General features: G+C 40.6%; 1 protein-coding gene across 2 annotated transcripts in view; it reads left to right on the top strand.

The window, feature by feature from the left end:
• The window catches only part of NAA25 (N-alpha-acetyltransferase 25, NatB auxiliary subunit), a 29,642-nt gene that overhangs the window by 468 nt on the left and 10,038 nt on the right, over positions 1–19,136 (top strand). For both annotated transcript variants that reach the window (XR_012589770.1, XM_074606489.1), the window contains exons 2-15: positions 3,050–3,135; positions 4,078–4,216; positions 5,953–6,071; positions 7,965–8,039; positions 8,914–9,021; positions 9,468–9,546; positions 10,090–10,201; positions 11,246–11,335; positions 11,694–11,863; positions 12,642–12,754; positions 15,473–15,680; positions 16,264–16,350; positions 17,399–17,579; positions 18,234–18,333. Coding sequence is in view for 1 of the 2 variants with exons in the window: in XM_074606489.1 (XP_074462590.1) it covers positions 3,050–3,135; positions 4,078–4,216; positions 5,953–6,071; positions 7,965–8,039; positions 8,914–9,021; positions 9,468–9,546; positions 10,090–10,201; positions 11,246–11,335; positions 11,694–11,863; positions 12,642–12,754; positions 15,473–15,680; positions 16,264–16,350; positions 17,399–17,579; positions 18,234–18,333 (1,667 nt within the window). In the remaining variant the exon portion in view is untranslated. The remainder of the gene's footprint in view (positions 1–3,049; positions 3,136–4,077; positions 4,217–5,952; positions 6,072–7,964; positions 8,040–8,913; positions 9,022–9,467; positions 9,547–10,089; positions 10,202–11,245; positions 11,336–11,693; positions 11,864–12,641; positions 12,755–15,472; positions 15,681–16,263; positions 16,351–17,398; positions 17,580–18,233; positions 18,334–19,136) is intronic.

Raw genomic sequence — 19,136 nt, 5'->3', positions numbered from 1 at the left:
CAGCCTCCCGCGGCCCCGTCCTTCCTCCCGCGGCGGCCGACGGAGCCCAGACCCGGCTCCCGCCCGCCCGGGGCTGGAAGCGGGAGTTTGGCCGGGTCCGGGGGTTACCCGGGCTCCGTTCCCGCCAGGCAGCGGGTGCTTTTCGCTGAGCTTTCTCCCCTCCGCTGCCGGGCCGGGGGTCTCCCCGCTCGGGAACCCCCCACCCGTGTCTGGAGGAGGCGTGGGGGGGATCAGGGCCCGCTCACGAGGGTTGGGGTGGTGGGGGAGCAATGTTCTGTGTCTCTCGGTCATGGTAACTTCGGTCGGTGTCTGTTTTCTGCTGCAGAGAAGCTGGAAACGGATTAATTCATGAAAGGAACAAGTGCAATTACGGGAACCTTAAAGTTGTCTGTTGAGGTGTTGTGGCACAGACTAATTAGGGTGTTGCAAAAATTAATTGGGAGACAAGAGTGAAGTAGTTGGAATGAGACGGTCTTTTCAAGAAACTTCTTGTATTAAGCAGTCCCCAAATATTTCCAAGGGTATTACATGCAGTTGGGATTGCTTAAGAGATTGCAGACAAGCTTGTCTCTGTTTATGCAAATATAGAGAAAGAGAAAAGAAAAGTGCTTCCCCAGGCTACAGTATCGTTTCTTCCCGAAAACTGAAGATTGGGTAGAGATTTTGGAGGATGTTCTCAGCTTTTTCAATGCCAGGATAAAAAAATCTCTCCCTACAAAGATGCGGTGAGCTGCCCTCATTTGGGGATGGAGGGACATGCTTTTGGAATGTCCTGTGGCGCTTGGGCAGGGAGGACAGTGCGGTATAGACTGGCATCCATGATGGGTTCCAGAGAAATGGAGGAAAATAGTTTTGTTTGATTAAAAATGTAAACACACAGCTGTCTTAAAGTTCATTGCATAATTATGTGCAGCTGTGCAGCTTGTCTTTATGTAACAATTTTAAGTTTTTTTCCTTCATTTTCTGTGCATGCTGTGATTGGCATTTTTATTTACGTGCAATATGTGTGTTATAACCTGTGTAACATCTCAGATGTTCTTAAAAGAAAAAGCTTGGTAAATTCAGCCAATACTAAAGCAGATGATGTTTGAGGTGTATTTCACTGTGTTCATTTCAGAGAATATAGCTATTAGGGAGAGCGCTTTAAAATTGCTTTCTGCTAGTTCTAGAAAGGATTATCTGCAGTGCAAGATTTGAATTGGGGCTGTGGTGCTGCAGAACCAGAAATAAAGTGTACGTCGTTAAAGAGGTAAATACACAACTTCATAAAAGTCATAAACTGGAGATGTGCAGCAGGAGGTCAGAGGTCTGATTCTTGACTTAAAACAGTGCTTTCCAGTTCGCACTGTGTGCCCTGGTTACTCGGGGTTCCTTGACAGCCAGGTTTATCTTTCATCTTGGTGTGTTCTCCCTTCACCTGAAGGTTCACGTGTTGCATTTCCAGCCACCGAACATCTCCACCTACAGACTTGCAACTAACGTAGGCTTAAGTTTATTTTCCTTTAGCTTGAATTCCTTTGGAAGTTGCCAGCTACTTTGGCTTCCAACAAACCTACTTGTTGTTAGCAAAATACAATCTTTTTATTCTGCTGCAGTTTGAGAGGTTTGTGGTTTATTTGATTTACTTTAGGAGAGCTAAAGTGGAGATCTTATCGGTGCAGTTGTTTAACAATCCCAGACAGGCAGTGCAGTGTGGCAGATAATTCGCGTGTAAGCGGTCCTTAAATCAAGAAGTCTCTGCTGGTGTATGAGGAGATCACCAGGATGTTCTGTTCCACAGTTTTGAAACCTCTTCACTGAGAAGTCTGTGCTTAAGCTTTAAGTTTAAAGGTGAAGCAGAGGTTTTCATAAGTTAAAATGGCCATCTAACCCAGGTAAAGACAATTTATTACAGTTTCAAACTATATTTTATGCAGCAACGTCTTGTTTTGGTTAGTGTGGGCAGGCTGCCTCATTTGAGGCTTTGTCTGGATGGTCTCAGGAGCCCAATTAGCTCTACTTTAAATCTGTAGCACTTACTTGGCCGTGGAAGCAAATGTTAAAGCTGCCGAATATAAATCTCATTAGTATAGATGCACACTTTGTACCATATACCAAGGAATTACTAAAGGTCACCTCTCTACTTGGTAAAAGAGTTCTCTCTCATAATGAGAACTACAGTCTTGACGAGAAAAAGGTGTGTAATGTAATTTCAATTAGCTGGCACTAGCTCTGTTCGCAGTTTGGTAGGGGAGAGGCCAGAACAGTGTAAGCAGACCCTTCCCGGTTGGCACGTCGGGTGCAACTAAGCTTTTCCGTTAGGTTTTGGTTAGTAAGTATTAATTTTTGAGGGAGGGGAAGCACATAGGGGTCGTGTTCTAATCTAAAATTGCGTGGTTTTAGTTGTCTAATAACATGATGATGCCCTGTAGGTGAAGCCAAAAATTATAATACCGAGCTGAAAAAGGGAGAAAACAGTCTCAAGGCAGGGGTTTTCTGCTGAAATTTTACTAGATAGTGGAATATCCCCCTAGGAAATTTTTGTCTTTAAAACCAGTCTGGTGACAGCATAGTGATACTCTGTTCGGGGACAGGTTTGCTCTGCCTGAAGCATGGATCGCATGGACAAGTAGGTCTTCTCGCTTAATACTTTGATAGATTGTGAGTGCTTAGTTTCAAACTTACTGCCTGTTAAAAGTCATTGAAAGTCTCCCAAAGGCACACCAAATTAATTTCTACTTTTACTGACGCAAAGAGCCTAAGCTCCATTGGTAGCAAAGAGCTGTTGCTGCAGAACCCGCTCTGGTATACATCTCTTGTTGCTGTAATGATCTAGGTGGAGTAATGACAAAAGCTTGTTTGTTTGAATGACTAAAACTAGTACAGTGAGATGAATACTTCATCTACAAAATAACATGTTTCCTGAACATTTGGCTTAGTAGTAATTGTACAAGGAAAATGCGGTTTGCGCTACTGGCCTAACGGCGCATACTCCACAGTAAAATTAGAGATAGCTTTCTGGAATGGTCTTGTGTTCTGGTATAATGCTATATATGTTGTTCTTGTGCAGATTATCTCGATAATGGCAATAATAAAATGGCAATCCAGCAAGCGGATAAACTGCTCAAAAAACACAAGGATCTTCACTGTGCAAAGGTGAGTGTGATTGCGGTGCTCTGACCTCGTTTGGAGTGTAGCTCTGAGACTTGGGGTGTTTCGCTGGGCCTTTCGAGCAGCGCCTGTGATCTTCCAGGGACCACAGCATCTTCTGGACTCTCTGGAACATGTTGGCCCGTTCTAATTCACACAAGTGTTTGCCTGAAAACTTGCACAGATCCTCTTGGTGAAGTGCTTCTAATGACTGGAGTGTAATTGGTTACACCTGAGCTAATTGTTGAGCCTTTGTTAGAGCTACTGCGAGCAACCTTGGCACATGGGCTGTGCCTTAAAAATGCCTCTTTTACACCTTAGGTTGAGATACCTATCTGTAGTAGTTTGAACCAAAACATGTACTTGTGTCATGTAGTCTTTAGTAAAATGCAACAAGGTGATTTTGGAGGCATTTGTTCTTCCATCGCCTTTTCGCTGCCCTCCCCGCTGTGACCCTGTTGAAGGGTAAAGGGGTTCTGTTCCTCAGTTTTCTGAACATATGGCTGTCTTTCTACTTTCCTCTTTTCCCTGTGGGTTTTTCCTCTACAGTTCATACCACTTCTACATTTTGAAAGCTTCCCAAGCTGAAGCGCATGTCATTGACCTGAATCTCATTTATGTCACTTCTCTCTGTCCAGTTATCAAAATTAAAACTGAGAATTGGCAGGACTGGTCAGTTTTCAGCCGGCAGGTAGGGAAAACTGAGTGGTGGCTGAATGCCTTAGAGTGGCCTGTGTGTTTGTTGAGAAATGCAAAGCCACTGTGTTTGATGCAGCTTACGTTTGGTAGTTTTCCTCTACAGCCATATGGATTAGAAGCTTAATAAAACCTGAAGTTCTGTAGAAGTAATGAGGTGGTTGGGCAAAGCCTCTCCTCACCAGGAATGAGAGGATTTTCACTGGTAACTGCTGACTGTTTCTAACAGCTGCCTCTGTGTTGCGTCAATAGGTTCTAAAGGCAATTGGCTTGCAGAGAACGGGCAAGCAAGATGAAGCGTATGCTTTGGCACAAGAAGTGGCAGCACTTGAACCCACAGATGATAATTCCTTGCAAGCACTAACTATTCTCTACCGGGAAATGCATAGACGTAAGCTTTTTCCTTTGCCTCTCTTAAAAATCATAATTCTTTATGTTCTTCCAGAAGTACATGTGACCCACAGCTTCATGGGAAACATGCCAGGTGCAGGGTTCATGTATAGGCGTGTTATTAAGAGACTCAGGGAACGTAAATGACACCTGTCATAAATGCCTCTGAGGCTCTAGTGATCACCATAAACCGAAGAATCTTGTTTAGGCTTCTCTCATTAACAGTATTGAGTACACAGTTCCTAAGTCATAGAATGGTTTAGGTTGGAAGGACCTTAAAGATCATCTAGTTCTAACCCCCCTGCCATGGGGGGTGTGAGTGGCATGCTAATAATCATCCATCATGATCACTTGTTTTTTAATGAAAGCTACTGGTATTTGTTGTCAGTATATGTGGTAGAGATGACAAATCATACAGTCTGTGGTTTGGAGCATGCTTAATGCTGTGAGACCGGAGTGGAGGGGTTCAGGCCTCGAGAAGCTGTACGACAAACAGAAGGGAAGTCCTGGCCTCTCAATTTAACCGCATTAGCTTTTTCAGTACAGTTCCTTGTAGTGATAAGGTATTTTAAAAATACTAAATCGTGAGTACTTGAGTGACGGAGTAAAATTGCATGTGGTTTTATGAAAGACGCCAGACCGTAAATACTGCTTATCTCCAGCTCTAAACAGTTGTTGTTTCTGGTGGCTTCTTGTGGTTCTTGGTGGTGGTAGGAGCGTTTGCTGTTGAATTGCTGGAGCAATGACAACGGGGTGAAACAACTTTTGTAGAAATACATACCTGGCGTCAATCTGCAATACAGCAATTCCTTATGCTCTCACAGTTTATTTCTTTCTCTGTGTGTATGTATATGTGGAGTTCAAGTGTAATTTCTTGCATAATACGAAATTTATGTGTGTGTGTGTGACTTCAACATACACAAACCCCTGAAAATGTGAGGAGCCTTTCTGTGATTCTAAACAACTTGTGTAAGCGTTATGCTCAGGTTTCTAACTTTTAGGTTTATAACTCAGAAAGGAAAGAGTGGGTCTTAGGCACTTCCACTTTTGGTCCTGGAAGAAAATTGTACCTAGGTGTTTTAGGTATGTGTGTCAAGAATAGGGAAATTATGCAAAAGATAAAGTGCATCTGGTTTTCTAATGCTACACTGAGATGTGATGGTATGTGTAAGGAAAAAAAATCTGAAAGGGTGAAAATGTAAGAAAGTTTTGCTTATTATAAGTATTTAGTCATGATAGATCAATTATTAAAAAGTATAGCGTGAATTATTTTACTTGGTAAGGGCACTAAAATAGGCAATTGGGAAATAACAGGATATGACTAATATAAGCAAACCTGCGATAGGAGTAACTGATTTGATATTAGACTCTGAAAATGTTCTGTGTTTTGATACATAATTCATGTGGAGCAGTCATTCTGCCAGGAGTAGAAATCTTCATTCAGTTTAATGCTCCAAAATAGATAAACTTGCTTAAGAAAAAGACTTAAGTGCTTCTGAGCAGTTCAGTTGTTGCTGTTAACTCTATTTGGAGGTTGGTTTGTTTGTTTTCTTAAGCACTTTCCTCTTTTGACTACTGTTTATAGTGCTTGGGATCTAGGGGGAGGGAGTACCATTTCTGTGGTTGATGAGCGTAATTAGATTACTGTTCAGAATATCACTGATGCTATCTTTAGGTAGCTGTGCTTTAAAATTATTCCCAAATTTGTCTTAACTCAAGCATCTGGTTTTGGTTTAGCGGAACTGGTAACTAAACTTTATGAGGCAGCTGTAAAGAAGGTTCCCAACAGTGAAGAGTATCACTCTCATCTCTTCATGGCCTATGCCAGGGTTGGAGAATACAAGAAGATGCAACAGGTACAGTCAACAACCTGTGTTCTGATTATTTTAAGATGTCTTTTTCTGTCTTGCTGTCAATGCCTTTTCATATCATAAGTAACCTTCCAGAAAGCTAAGCTGTGTTAATACAGAAGTTATACTCTATGTTAGTTTTTGCAGAAAGGCTTAAAATACCATTATTTAGGGGATGGGTTATCTGGACAAATGCTTTCTTCTTCTTACGTGGGGTAAGACAGCTGTGCCTTTTGTGTGCATATGTGGTCTGATAGAATATGTTGGTTATTTTGGGAGATTTTTCTCAGTCTGTTGCAAACAGTATGGTGGCTGTGTATGAGGAATTCTGGAATAGATAGAAAAAGATCTAGCAAGATTTTCTGATCCATGTTTTCAGACTTGATTTACTTTTTAGTTTGCTGTTGTCTTTGCCCATGCTCTTACCTCCAGAATCACACATGTAACTGGATTTGTATTGGTTGTAGTTCAGTAAAGAAAAAGTAAAAAGCACTTCCTTTAAGTACATCTTACTTCTCTGTTGGCAGAACAGTGTCATGCTGGTTAGTTTTGTTTTCATCCCTTCCAAATTAGGTGCCTGGAGAATGCCTATAAATGGAAGATTTTTTTCAAAGCATGCGCGCTCTCTCTTCTGTATAAAAAAGCACAGAGAGCCAAGTAAATGAGTCCTAAGCTCCTTCTCATTCCCACTGTGTTAAGGTGACTTGAATTTTCGCACAAGTTTGGTTTAAGTAACTAAAAGAATATATTGAGCAGAAGTGTTATCCTCCATTGTAGGCCAGCTTGTATGCTGTTTGAGTTCCAGCTCTAGCTAGGGGCTAAGTTATTAATGTACATGAAATTACAAACCTTATGACAATCTAAACTTCAAGAGACGTGACTGCATGTTAATTGTACTCCTATTTACAACCACAAGTGGAAAAAATGCCAGTCTTACACAGATAACAATATTTAACATTTTGACTTTTTGTATGTGTAAGATGTCATACAAACATGTTCCTAATTAAGTTATTCAGACATTGGTGAGTGTAGGATGTTCCAAATCAGCCTCTGCATTCAGCCTCAGGACTTAGAGATGCAAAGAGTGTGCAGATGCTAACTGGTTGGAGAGTGAAAATAAACCTCGGCATCCTGTGCTCTGGGGTATTTCAGCTGAAAGTACTGGAAAATGCAAACTGAGACTGCAGTCAGGAAAAAGGCACAAAAGTTCATCTTTAGTAATAGACTGTATTATATGTAATTTCCTAAAATTAATTACAGATTACATACAGGTAAAAATGTTTGTTATATACAGACCCTGGCAATCTGCAGGAGAAATGTGTGAATAACAGTTTCTGTGTTAGGCTAGAGAATCTTGAATACTTTGTCTCTGCTTTGATATAGCCAAGCTTTCAGCTCGACCCTTGCTTAATCACTGCTTTTCATGTACAGGTGACCTCATGTTTCAGGTATCTGAGTGTGTGTATGTATGAAATGAGTGTTGAAGGGCAGTGGCTTACATGAAGGAGGCATGTGCTTTCGTGTGCCTTGTAGCACTTACTAAGCGTACTGGTAAAAATCAGCACTGGAAGTATCCTCCTCACTCCTAAAGAGTGAGTCTTCTGCTTCTTCATGTAGTTACCACTTCTAATTAAAGCTCTCATCTGTTTAGGCAATCATACATGCACATGCTCGTTGCCATTCCTTGTCAGACCTACATGAAGTACTTCACCTTTGAAACATATTCGCCCTCTGTTTTCTTCTTCTTTAGTGTTGTGTGTTAGGATGGAAAGGCTCCTGGGTTGTAAAAGTCCTCCCATCTAGTTGCTGATTCTGTGTTGTCTGCTGCCATCATTGCTGCTTAGCTTGTGTTGTCAGATACATTTGAGGAATGATAAAACTTTGTCTTATATTTTTCAGGCTGGAATGGCACTTTATAAGATTGTACCCAAAAATCCTTACTATTTTTGGTCTGTGATGAGCCTGATTATGCAGGTGTGTACAGTGTTTCAAATTAGTTTGACTTTTGCTGCAGGTATAGTGCAAATATAGAAATGTTCCGAGTGAAAATATTAGAGATTATTTTAAGTAAAACGTGTGTTTGAACTATTCCTGTGTGATACTGGAAGAAGAACGGAGCCCTCCTTAAGCAGCATTATTGATGAGGTTCAAAATGAACGTTGTAGTGTCTTTATAATGTGGCTTAACTTGTCTGCCTTACCACATTTATACAACTTGAATTATTCTCTTATCTGGACTAGTATCCTGCTGTCTTTAGTTAGAGAGCTAATGAATAAATCCTCAAACATCTGCAGCTCCTTAGGCACAACTGTTCCTCTCTGTAACTAGGTTATAAAGGCTCTAGGAGGAGATAAATGAGAGCTCTGGACTTAGCATGTCTTTAAGACTGCAGAAGGTCTGCAGGAATAGATGGCAGATCAGCTGTGCTGCTGGTAGTTGAGATAACAGATTCAGGCACTTACCAAACAATCTGACAGTGTCAGCCAAGCAAAAAATAAGCATGGAGGCATTAATCACATTCTCTAAAATACCGTGCCATGGAAAACACAAATGTGTTCTTGGTACGTGTTTGTCGTGGGTATTGTGTGCCTAGATGTATGAGCCTCTGGACAATGTCATCAAGAGTTAAGCTTTTCAGTATATCACTAGTTTTATTGCTGCCTTTTAACAGTGCAGTTGTGCTCTGCATGTGGCAGATGGCAGCTCTGGATGCGTGGTTTTGGTGGGGGGAAATGGAAGCACCTGGTTGTTATTTTTTTTTTTTTTCTTCTTCTTATGGGGGAAAAAGCAGTGGGTGGAACAACACAAGAAGTTGATGAGCTGTTACGATCATTTTTCTCTTCCTTAGTCTATTTCAGCACAGGATGAAAACCTCTCAAAGACGATGTTTTTGCCACTAGCTGAGAGAATGGTGGAAAAAATGGTGAAAGAGGATAAGATTGAAGCTGAAGCTGAAGTAAGACTTGCAGATACTTTCAGCTTAATTTGAACATTATTGAGACAAGAAATACACTGTTAAAAGAAGCTGATTATTTTAACAGTTTTCCAAGATAATAATCAGTAGTGTTCTGGAAGTAAATGTGAATGTAGTGGGACTGAAGGAAAACTTAAGAGCAGAGGGTTGAGAAGAATCAGAAGAGCATGGCCAAGGAAATTTTTTTTGGTTGCCTGATGAAGTACTTGGGTTTGCTCCCTGGGAAGGCCCCAAGAGAAACTTCAGGACTGAGAATGGAAAAAAGACCTAAATTCCTGAACACTCCACCCTCTGGAATGCTAAAGATAGCTTTGCAGTCCTGGCTATCTCCTACTTCTAATGACAGTAACACAAGCCACTTTATTTCTTGGCACACCTGTATATTGTTTTACTAGCAAATTTCATTGCAGTCTAATCTTTCTTTTAAGGTTGAGCTGTACTACATGATTCTGGAACGGTTGGAGAAGTATAAGGAAGCCTTGGATGTTGTGAGAGGAAAACTAGGAGGTAATTTACTCTGTCAGTTAATAATCACAGTTGTGTGAAGGAACAGCGGTTCTCCTTTGCTTCAGACTTGTCCTCTGGTTACCAAAAAAAAGGCTGTAAGAAGCCTGACTCTTAGCACCAGTTACAGACATTGATGCAAACTGGAGATGTTCTTGTGCAAGCTGGTTTCATCCAGCTGCTTATGGTATTTAAGTGTTATTCAGTGATGAACTTTGCAGCAGCATGTTTAGTGGTAGTAAATTGGTAGCATGTAAGTTTGTTGTAGCTGCCATCTTAAAATAACACCAACAAAACACAAAAAAGAAAGAAGTTCTGAGTATCCTACATTTTTGTGGACGACTTCTGGTGATTAAAATGCACTTGCAGTTTTAAGGAATTGGGATATGAAGGTTTCCATAGCAAATCTGTCCTTTCTATCCTTCAAGGGCCCCTCTTCTGTTCTCTTACTGTTTTGCATCTTTGGCTATAAAAAGCAGCTTTGTGCAGGAAGTGGAGAAGGAAATGCATCGATTAAATAAATTTTCCCTTCTGTTTTTAATTTAGAGAAGCTGACAAGTGAGCTCCAGAGCCGCGAGAACAAGTGTATGGCAATGTACAAGAAGCTGTGTAGGTGGCCGGAGTGCAATGCGCTGTCAAGAAGGCTGCTACTGAAAAAGTGAGATGACATTTCTACAGTCCTACTAAAAAACTGAAGAAAATTTACGGGCTAGTTGTGAATTGCCTTGTTTAGTGGCTTTTGTAATATGGTGAAGGTCACAGGGAGAGTCAGTGTCAGGACTGTAGTTGCTTCTTTTTGAAGGCTGACTTTAGTGACACATTAATGCAATAAAATTTTGTTTACCTTGTGATTTCTAAAGGCTGTGCTGGTTGTTCAGCTCTAACTTTCATGGTGGGAGAGGAGGAGAACTGCATTTATATTTAATTTTCTGGAACTTTATTTCTCACACTTTGCCAGACTTCATACTGGGAAATACATGTAATGCTTTGAACAGATGCATCAGGAGAGAGCATACCAGTATGATCAAATCTGTCTCTTGGAACCGTCGAGAGAGATTTGTTGTCTGCTTTTTGTATTTAGCTGTGCCTTAATCTTAAGTATAAGTTAAATACAGAGGCCTGAAGATTAGGAGATTCTGTCTGCATCCACTGCCCGTGGGAACAGCAAAATGTTTCTTCTCTAGAGAAGTTGTTCTTGGTATTTCATATTTGTTAAGTATGTTAGCAGTGGGAAAAAGTGGAGAAAATAAGCATCAGCTTTACAGGACACTTGAACACAACACTGACAATGTGTAGAACTAATATAAGGACATTTTCAGCTTTACCTCTTTGTATTTGGCATCTCCTTTCCTGTACTCTTAAATTGCTCTGAACATGGGTAGGAGAAATTTCTGCCTTAGAGTTTTGTGGGGATATTCATGAGCTCTGATTGAAATGTAAATGTTCAGAGGGGAATTTGTAGCTTGCCTCAATTCTGTCTTGAAATTGTTTCCTTTAATATGCTTCAAGAGGTTCAGGATGATAGCATTCTTAAGATGTGAGACCTTATCAAGGAAAAATGATTCTTATTACAGTTGTTTTTTCTGTAATATGAATATGTGCTATTCTTTAAATTCAGCTTTTGCAAGGAATGCAGTTTTAGAAGTGAGTTACTGTTTTGGCAATTCCCTAAACTTTGTTCTGTGCCTGATTTTTGTTTCAGCTCAGATGATTGGCAGTTTTATATAACTTACTTTGATTCAGTGTTTCAACTCATTGATGAATCCTGGACACCTCCACCAGAAGACGAGCAGTAAGTTAACAGTTTTGCCCTGGATTTGTTTTTCCTTTGTGCTACAGCAAATTGTTTGCATTCATACATTCAGTACAGTGCTGTCTGCATCTTTGGGTGACTTCTTGACATCAGACCCAAATGGTGTTTTCTCCCTACTTTGTTTTGCAGGCTGGCAATAGTTTATTGGAAGAAGCTGTATAAATAGTGGTTTGTACACTATAGGACTCTTCCACTTCATATTTTTCATGGTGATTGAGTTAGAGAATCTGTCAGGCCAGATTTCCTTAAGAGTATCCTGGGAATATGCTGAGCATATGTTATCAATGCCCTAGCAATGGGAAAAATCAAAGAACCTTTTTTCTCTTTAATTGCACAGCTCGTTGGAAGGAGAGGTACACTATTCTATAGAGCAAGCTGTGAAGTTTATAGAAGAGAGGATAACAGAAGAATCTAAGAACGCTCGGCCGCTTCGGGGACCATATTTAGCTAAACTGGAGCTGATTAGACGTTTGCGATACAGAGGTTGTAATGATGAATATAAACTCGGTAAGAGCCACTAACTGGATGATAAATTAATCTTTCAGAGAGAGCACAAACTTGGAACAAGCTCTTTGCTAAATCATTGAGTTAAATACAATGCATGTTATCAAAATGTATGTTCTGTTGTCTGTATGTAAAGCATTTTGAAAGCAGTAGAAGATGAGCACTGAAGAAAGGCAAGTAGTTCCAGACTGCTCCAGGGCTTGTAAAAGCAAGCATGGAAACTTTCAAAAGGACCTATGGGATCTAGGAGCACACGATCACTGACGTTGTAATGAAAAGTACATTCCTGATGCACTGCTTTTGTAGAAAGTCCTGCTGTTATGCTGTAATCTCTGGGTGGTTTTTCATTTAGGTTTTTTGGCAGTAGTATCAGGTTTTGCTTTTTAAAAGCTTGCATTTAAAAATCACGTTTAGGGAATCGGTGAAGGAGAGAACGTGATTAGAGCAACATCTGTGCTGCTTACTTTTGTATTTCCATTGAAAAATAAGTTACTGTTAGATAAGTGGAGGCTGTGTATGCATGCCTGTTATGCTGAGCTCTTATCTGCCAAAGTAGCTTGAATGAAGCTCTTGGGTTGGTTTTTTTTTTTAATGTGTCCTTGGTTACCAAAGACATTGAGCCTCTGTTAAAATCTGCAGTAGTGCAGCTATCCATTTTCTAAATCGCTGTGTAATCTTGAAGGGGGGGAGGGAAATCGTTAACAAAGATTTCTCGTAGTCATTTTTACAGATTCAACTTTTAATGGAGCATATTAAAAAGATGAACGGGCCTTTTTCCTAGGTGATCCAGAAGAACTAATGTTCCAATACTTCAGAAAATTTGGGGACAAACCCTGCTGTTTCACTGATCTCAAAGTGTTTGTGGATCTCCTCCCATCCAGCCAATATACAAAGGTAAGAAAAGATAAAGTAGTGGTGGCAGGAACTGCAGCACTTGTTCGCACTCTGGTCCTTTTATCTTAAAATACCTGTGGATCATTTTGAAAGACTGGAAACATCAAATTTTTACCTTCTGTTTGAAATTCAGAAAACTCTTTCCACTGCAGAAAATATAATGAACATCTGACTACACCCAGCAATTTCATTCAGAGCATTCTTACTGGAGACTAAAAGCTAAGTTTGATCCTGCAGATTCTCAGGCCCAGATGTAGTTTTCATTTGGTTTTTTTACTACCATTTTAAGGTGTCAGGGTGCTTTGAGATGGTCTTGGTTGAATTCTTGTATCAAAAATGAAAAGCTCGTAATGCTGATGAAAATTGCAAGATATGAGCTCATATCTTGTAATTAAAAGCTCCTTAGGTATTGTAGTTCAATTGATAAGCTACCCAATGAGCTCATTTTTAAATGAGTAATCTCTCGTCACCTTTGTTTATAGTTCACAGCTTAAAAAAATGGAGTAATGTGAAAACAGGAAAGATAAACACCCCCCTGTTTGTTCATTTGCAGTTCTCATTGCTGTGTACCGTAACTTTTATTTTACAAGAACATCCTACTGTTTCCCTTCCCACTCATCACTTGTTTTTCCCATTAAAGTTCTATGTTTAATGGGAAAAATCTGCTCCCTCATCCGATGCAGGTAGGGTGTCACATCGATGTTTTGCTTGGCTCTGCTGCAGTACTAGAGAATGGACACATTGATACTGATCAAGGGGGGACCAAGAGACCTATGGCAACTTTTCCAGAATCTCTTTCTGAAACAAGCTCTTTTTAACTGAAAAGACTATTTGTGCAGAGTCATGAGCAGCTTGTTGAATGACTTCAGCAGCTGGGAATCCTGTCACTCACCCCATTGTTTTTCTAAGCCATTGTGTAAAATTATCAGAGCTGGGGAGCTCTAGACAGAGAATCCTGGATCAGCCAGAGGCTGTTGATAAAATGTTTGTAAACAAAGTGTAGATAGTGGTTGTGTTTTCTTAGTTTATTAAAATATTTTTTTACTTTGTGAGCTATTCCCACAGTGTCACTAATAAGGAGAATTGTGGCGCTGGCATGTATGGGTTGTTGCTGATGTTCTATCTTAAAAGGTGTGTTTTTACTCCACTGGCAAGAGATTTGGTCAGTAGGATATTTAACTCACAATTCTGGAAATGGTGATGCCATTGCAAGGTGACCCTGAAATACTGAAGCACTGAACAAATTTAATCCTAACTTTCCAGGAAACAAATTCTAAACCTGGAGCGGGGGAAACGGTATTTAAAAATGATAGTTTAGGCTACAGTTTTGCTGCGGTGCTTGTAAAACCATGACTTTGAATAAATTCTCTAAAATTTTCTGGTTGGCCTTAAAACGGCTGCTGATTTAGTGAGTATATCATATTATGTCCTAATGAAATATTAGAAGGTCTTTCCCGGTGTATGCCTGTCTTCTGGTTGTCATGTCTCTGAAGCATGCGTCTGCAGCAGTTTAACTCGGTCAAGGAGACGTGTAGCTGAGGAGGGTTAGTGGTGCTGAAGTGCTGATGAGTTTTTGAAATCTCGAAGTTTAAATGACTTTAAAATATTTACGGATTGTCTTAAATTTTTCTTCTTTCACAGCAAAAGATGCTGAAGGTTGTTGTAGTCTAGGTAAAGTTGCAGGGTCACACTGAGGCTATACACAACTGGGGGGGATTTTTATTTTTTTTAAGAATTATGAATAGCGTTACAGTTCAGTAGCTGAGAATGTGGTGATCTTGCTGGGCCAATAGACATGCAAAATATTCCAGAAATAATCATCACGACATCAATCTTGAGTTCCTAGAGGCATAAATTGGAGTATGCCGCTGAGTGATTTGGTTGACCTTGCTCAGCTTGGCAAAATCTCAAACTGAAAAAGATTTGTCAACACAGTCTTCATCAAAGTCCATGAGAAAACTAGAATTTGTGTGCATGGTGCCACATGTTCCTCCTATCTAGCTGTCATGCTTCTTTCCTTGGGTGTGCATTTGATGCAGTTCTTGTGTTTCAAGACCAAATGCAGTAAAGCTGAATTCATTGGCTTTAACTCAGTTTTAAGTGTGTGAGCACTGCTGGATTTTAGGGCAACAAAAAACCACTGTCCAGCCCTGACTGCATGTTATGAGAAGTCTGCTGTCTCCTATTAAGTTTGTAAACAATGAGAGGCTGCTTTTATTACAACTTAATTCAAAATAGAAGTCATTAATCAAAGATGACGACTTCACTCAGTACAGTGCATTACTTCAGAGTTAAGAGAAAATCTAATAGCTAGTACAAAACCACTGTTTCCTGGAAGTGTGCTGTGAAGCCTTTCAGTAACTAATTATACTAATTTCATATGTTATTACTGTGAGTGTTAACAGGTGCTTGAACTCCCTTGTGTGTGAATGTATTGGAAACTTGTCTCTGAATTATTTTTTTTCCTCCATCTGTGTGATGAAACTTACTAAAAGCTATTGGGTGCAACCAGAACTGTGTGCTCACCGCCTTTCACAAAAAAAAAAAAAAAAATTGAAGCCAGCTCTTTAACCACTGATTTCAGTGTGACATCAGGGTTGACACTGACATTTCCACCTTGCTTTTTTTGCTTGATTTGAGGGAGGAAATGATGCTTTCCGTTCATGCGGTCCCAGATGCCCTGCAGAGTTTAACAGCAGTGTTTTTTTTCTCTTTCAGTTCATCAGTCAACTGCTGGAAGTAATCCCTCTGTCGGCAGCAGCAGAGAATGAAATCGCACTGCCAGCCGATATCAAAGCACTGCAACAACACTTGTGTGTGGTGCAGCTCTCAAGATTGCTCGGTATCTATCATGCCATGGATAAGAAGGAAAAGCTGATTGTGGTCCAGGAGTTGATGTTAAGATACCGCCATGGATTGGAGTTTGGTGAGAAAAATCTTGAAACTAATGTTGCAGTTCATTCTGGGCTTTTTATGAGCAAAAGTTCAAAGCTTTTCAGGAGGATGGAACAGTACCCATTGTGCCACTAGATAATACTTTGCTTTCTCCTTTGTGATTATATCCTTGGGCGTACCTGAATTATCTGTTTCCTTTTTTTTTTTTTCAGTTGTGTATCTTAAAGATAAACGAGATGTTCCTGCGTAGTTCACATGATACATTTGTATGTTTGCAAAATTGCCTGGGCCTTTAAGCAAAGCCAGGCTTTATCACTGGTGTACACAGAACAAATACATGGGCAGGAATATTAATCTTTAAATCTTGCAGTTGCAAGAGAATCTCTTCTTCTAGCAGATGACGTATGAAGTGGCCCAAAGTCCACTTGTGTGATAAACTAATGCAGCATGTATGCAACTGTTTCAGTTTTTAAGACAACTCTGGATTTTATAAACTAAGCTGTGGTTATTGTCTGTCAGATAGCGGTGTCATTTGATAATGCTGACAATGGGAGAAGCAGCTGACAGCACTGTAGTAATTCAAGGGTAACTCTTTTTTTTTTTTTTCATTTTAGGGAAATCTTGTTTGAAAACTGAATTGCAGTTTTCAGATTATTACTGCCTACTTGCAGTTCACCTGCTGCTCGATCTGTGGCTAGAAGGTATGTTCCTAAAATTGTCTTGCTTAATACCACCCTGGATGGTTGTATTAGGGAAACTCTGTCCCCCGTGTCCATTGTGTACCTGGCATGGCTTGTTAGGCCCATAGCTTTCTAGCATTTTTTTCTCAATATGAGGCATTTCAGGGGTGTCTATTCAGTTGGTGTTTGATCTGAATCTCACTGACCTCTAAAGGGATTTAATTTTTCTGATTAATTCGTGTAATTCTGGCAGAGAATTCTCTTGCAGCTCAAAGCTGGCTGTCTTCAGAAGCTTGTTCCGAGTTCCCTGTATACATAATGTTTGCTCTCTCTTTGCACAAGTTCTGATGACAGTTCCCTTCTGATATCAGAGGTGTTTTGAGAGTATTTCTTTCCCTCCCTGACATACTTTGTCTTTTGGATCCCCTGCTTCTAGACCTTCTGCTGAGACCTGTTGCCCTGTACAGGAGTTCCACATCAGCTCTGCCTGTTAGTCTCCTAATCCCACACAGTCTGTCCGCAGTGGTGGCTGTCCTTGGGCACTGTTTATATTCCTGCCCTTCAGCGTAGCCGTCACTATGTCTTTGTCTTCCCCAAGGAAGATTTAGTCTTTAACCTGAGTAAATCCATTGTCAGGTTCCTGGCAGGTCACCGGTGGAACATGGGCTCTTGAATTCCTCACTCTTTGCTGCTCTCTTGCATAATGCTTGGGAGTGCTCTGTAGGTATAAGCTAGAAATCCTGAACAACCCAGAACTCATCAGGGAAAGTCACTTCTGCAGTGAGCCCCTGTGTGAGCGCTTTGCTCTGTACCAATGTGAACTAGATATATTCCCTGTGAGGAACTATTCCTCCACCTTTCTGTCAGCAGCTGTAACGCTGGGGTGGGTGTTATGTTTTAAGGGCAGTAGCGCGGCTGATGAATGCCATCTGCATGTTTAAATGCATTGGAGCGTTTTAAGAGGTGTGTAACCTGAGGAAGGAACGTCAATGCCAAAGCGAACTGTGCTGTTGGTGTTCAGTGCCCCTCTCTGATCACGCCTGTCTGGGTGTTTTGTCTTTGTCACCAGGTGAAGAGACGGCTGTGTGGCAGTGCCTAACTCTCTTAGAAGAAGGGTTATCTCATAGTCCTTCTAATGCTCAGTTTAAATTGCTGCTCATTCGAATCTACTGCAGGCTTGGTGCATTCGAACCTGTTGCAGAGCTCTATTCCAGCCTTGATGCAAAACACATACAGCATGACACCATCGGGTGGGTAGTATATACTGAGAATAATTGGTGATGGTGACCCTCCAGTAACCAGTTCTGGGATCTTCAGTTTCCTTTGCTACTGAAAGTTAGCAAATTGTCAGATTTTCATATGGTGGTGTGTAAAAGTGTTCTGGAATTACGAGACACATCTACTGAAGTAAACTCCCCTTCTCATGGAGTATCTTTCCTGTGTGATTTTTATCAGTTTTGGATTTTTGGAGTATTATCTAAAGGGAACGTGAAAGAAATTTGTGAAATGTATATCTTGATGCCAGTCATGGTTTGGTGTTCTGGCTTGTGTCATTGCTCAGCAAAACTTGGGAGTGATAGTTAAAACAAACATACCAAAGGGCCATGCCTTGGTTAGTGTGTTTGTGGGTGTATAATTAAGTAAAGCTCTTGTGCACTTAGCAAGGCAGAAGAGGAACTCCAAGCCCCTGCATACTGTTTTGTTTTTGTTTTGTTTTTTTTAAATTAGGAATTTCTTTAAAAGCTTAAACTTTAATATGTATGTTGTGATTACCGTATGTTAAATCTCCAGACTTTTCATTAAAGCTGGACTGTGCTGCAGTTCGCTGTTCAGAGCTGTGTTTGAAATTCATGTTTCCCCAGGGTTGTGTGCTGACATTTGACTTGTGCTGTGTTGTGTTGCAGCTATCTTCTGACCCGCTATGCAGAGGCACTGGGCCATTACACTGCTGCATCCCAATCCTGCAATTTTGCACTCAGGTTTTTCCACTCCAACCAGAAAGATGTAAGTTGAAAGAAACCTCTGCGTCATGTAACAGAGCAGTTATGTCAAGATGCCTTACAGAAGTCTGTGCCCTGTGTAAGGGTTTACAGAAATGTAGTGGTTGATAACAAAGAGGAATAATAAGTCCAACTTGGTGGTTATAGTAAATGTTGCCTCAGCCTGTGTTTTCAAGAATTTGTAACTTGCTGTTACGTGGGGTTTTGCTTTATCTTTCTATTTATAAAAGCCAGTTTAAATACTCCTCAAAGCCAGGTATGATTACTTTTAAATGAATGGGTTGTAATATGCAAGAATTTAAATGGAATGTTATGTGGCAAATGTATCCTGGTGTCGCATAACTTCTAGCATTTTGAAAAGTCAAATGGATGGTGGGTCAAGATGCGGATGGTGTACTCATGAATCCTTTATGGCAGTCACTGAAGCAGCGCGTTTTAGTGATGGCTATCCCGGGCACACAGGGATGGTTGGGAATGCACATCACTTTAAAAGGTAGGAAGGTGCAAGGAATGAGGCATGGGAGGATTTCAGAAGGGAAAATCTAACTCTTGAAATCTCAGCTTCACTGAAGGCGGAGCAGAGCCCATGACTAACCACGTTATTGTGAAACAGTAGGATGAAATTGCAAAACCTGGTCTTGTGCTAATGGGAACTACCGGCTTTATTCCATTCACCCCAAAAAGTAGTGTGAATGAAAAGAAAGTTGTCTTGAATGAGAACCTTGGGACTGGAATGGAGGAGATAGTGAGGAAAGAGTAGCTGAATTCCTCCAAAGAAATCAGGTGCTTCCTAAAATGCACACCATG

This window comes from Larus michahellis, chromosome 13, assembly GCF_964199755.1.
Source record: "Larus michahellis chromosome 13, bLarMic1.1, whole genome shotgun sequence".
Lineage (NCBI taxonomy): Eukaryota > Metazoa > Chordata > Aves > Charadriiformes > Laridae > Larus > Larus michahellis.
This window is presented reverse-complemented; position numbering and strand designations above follow the sequence as displayed.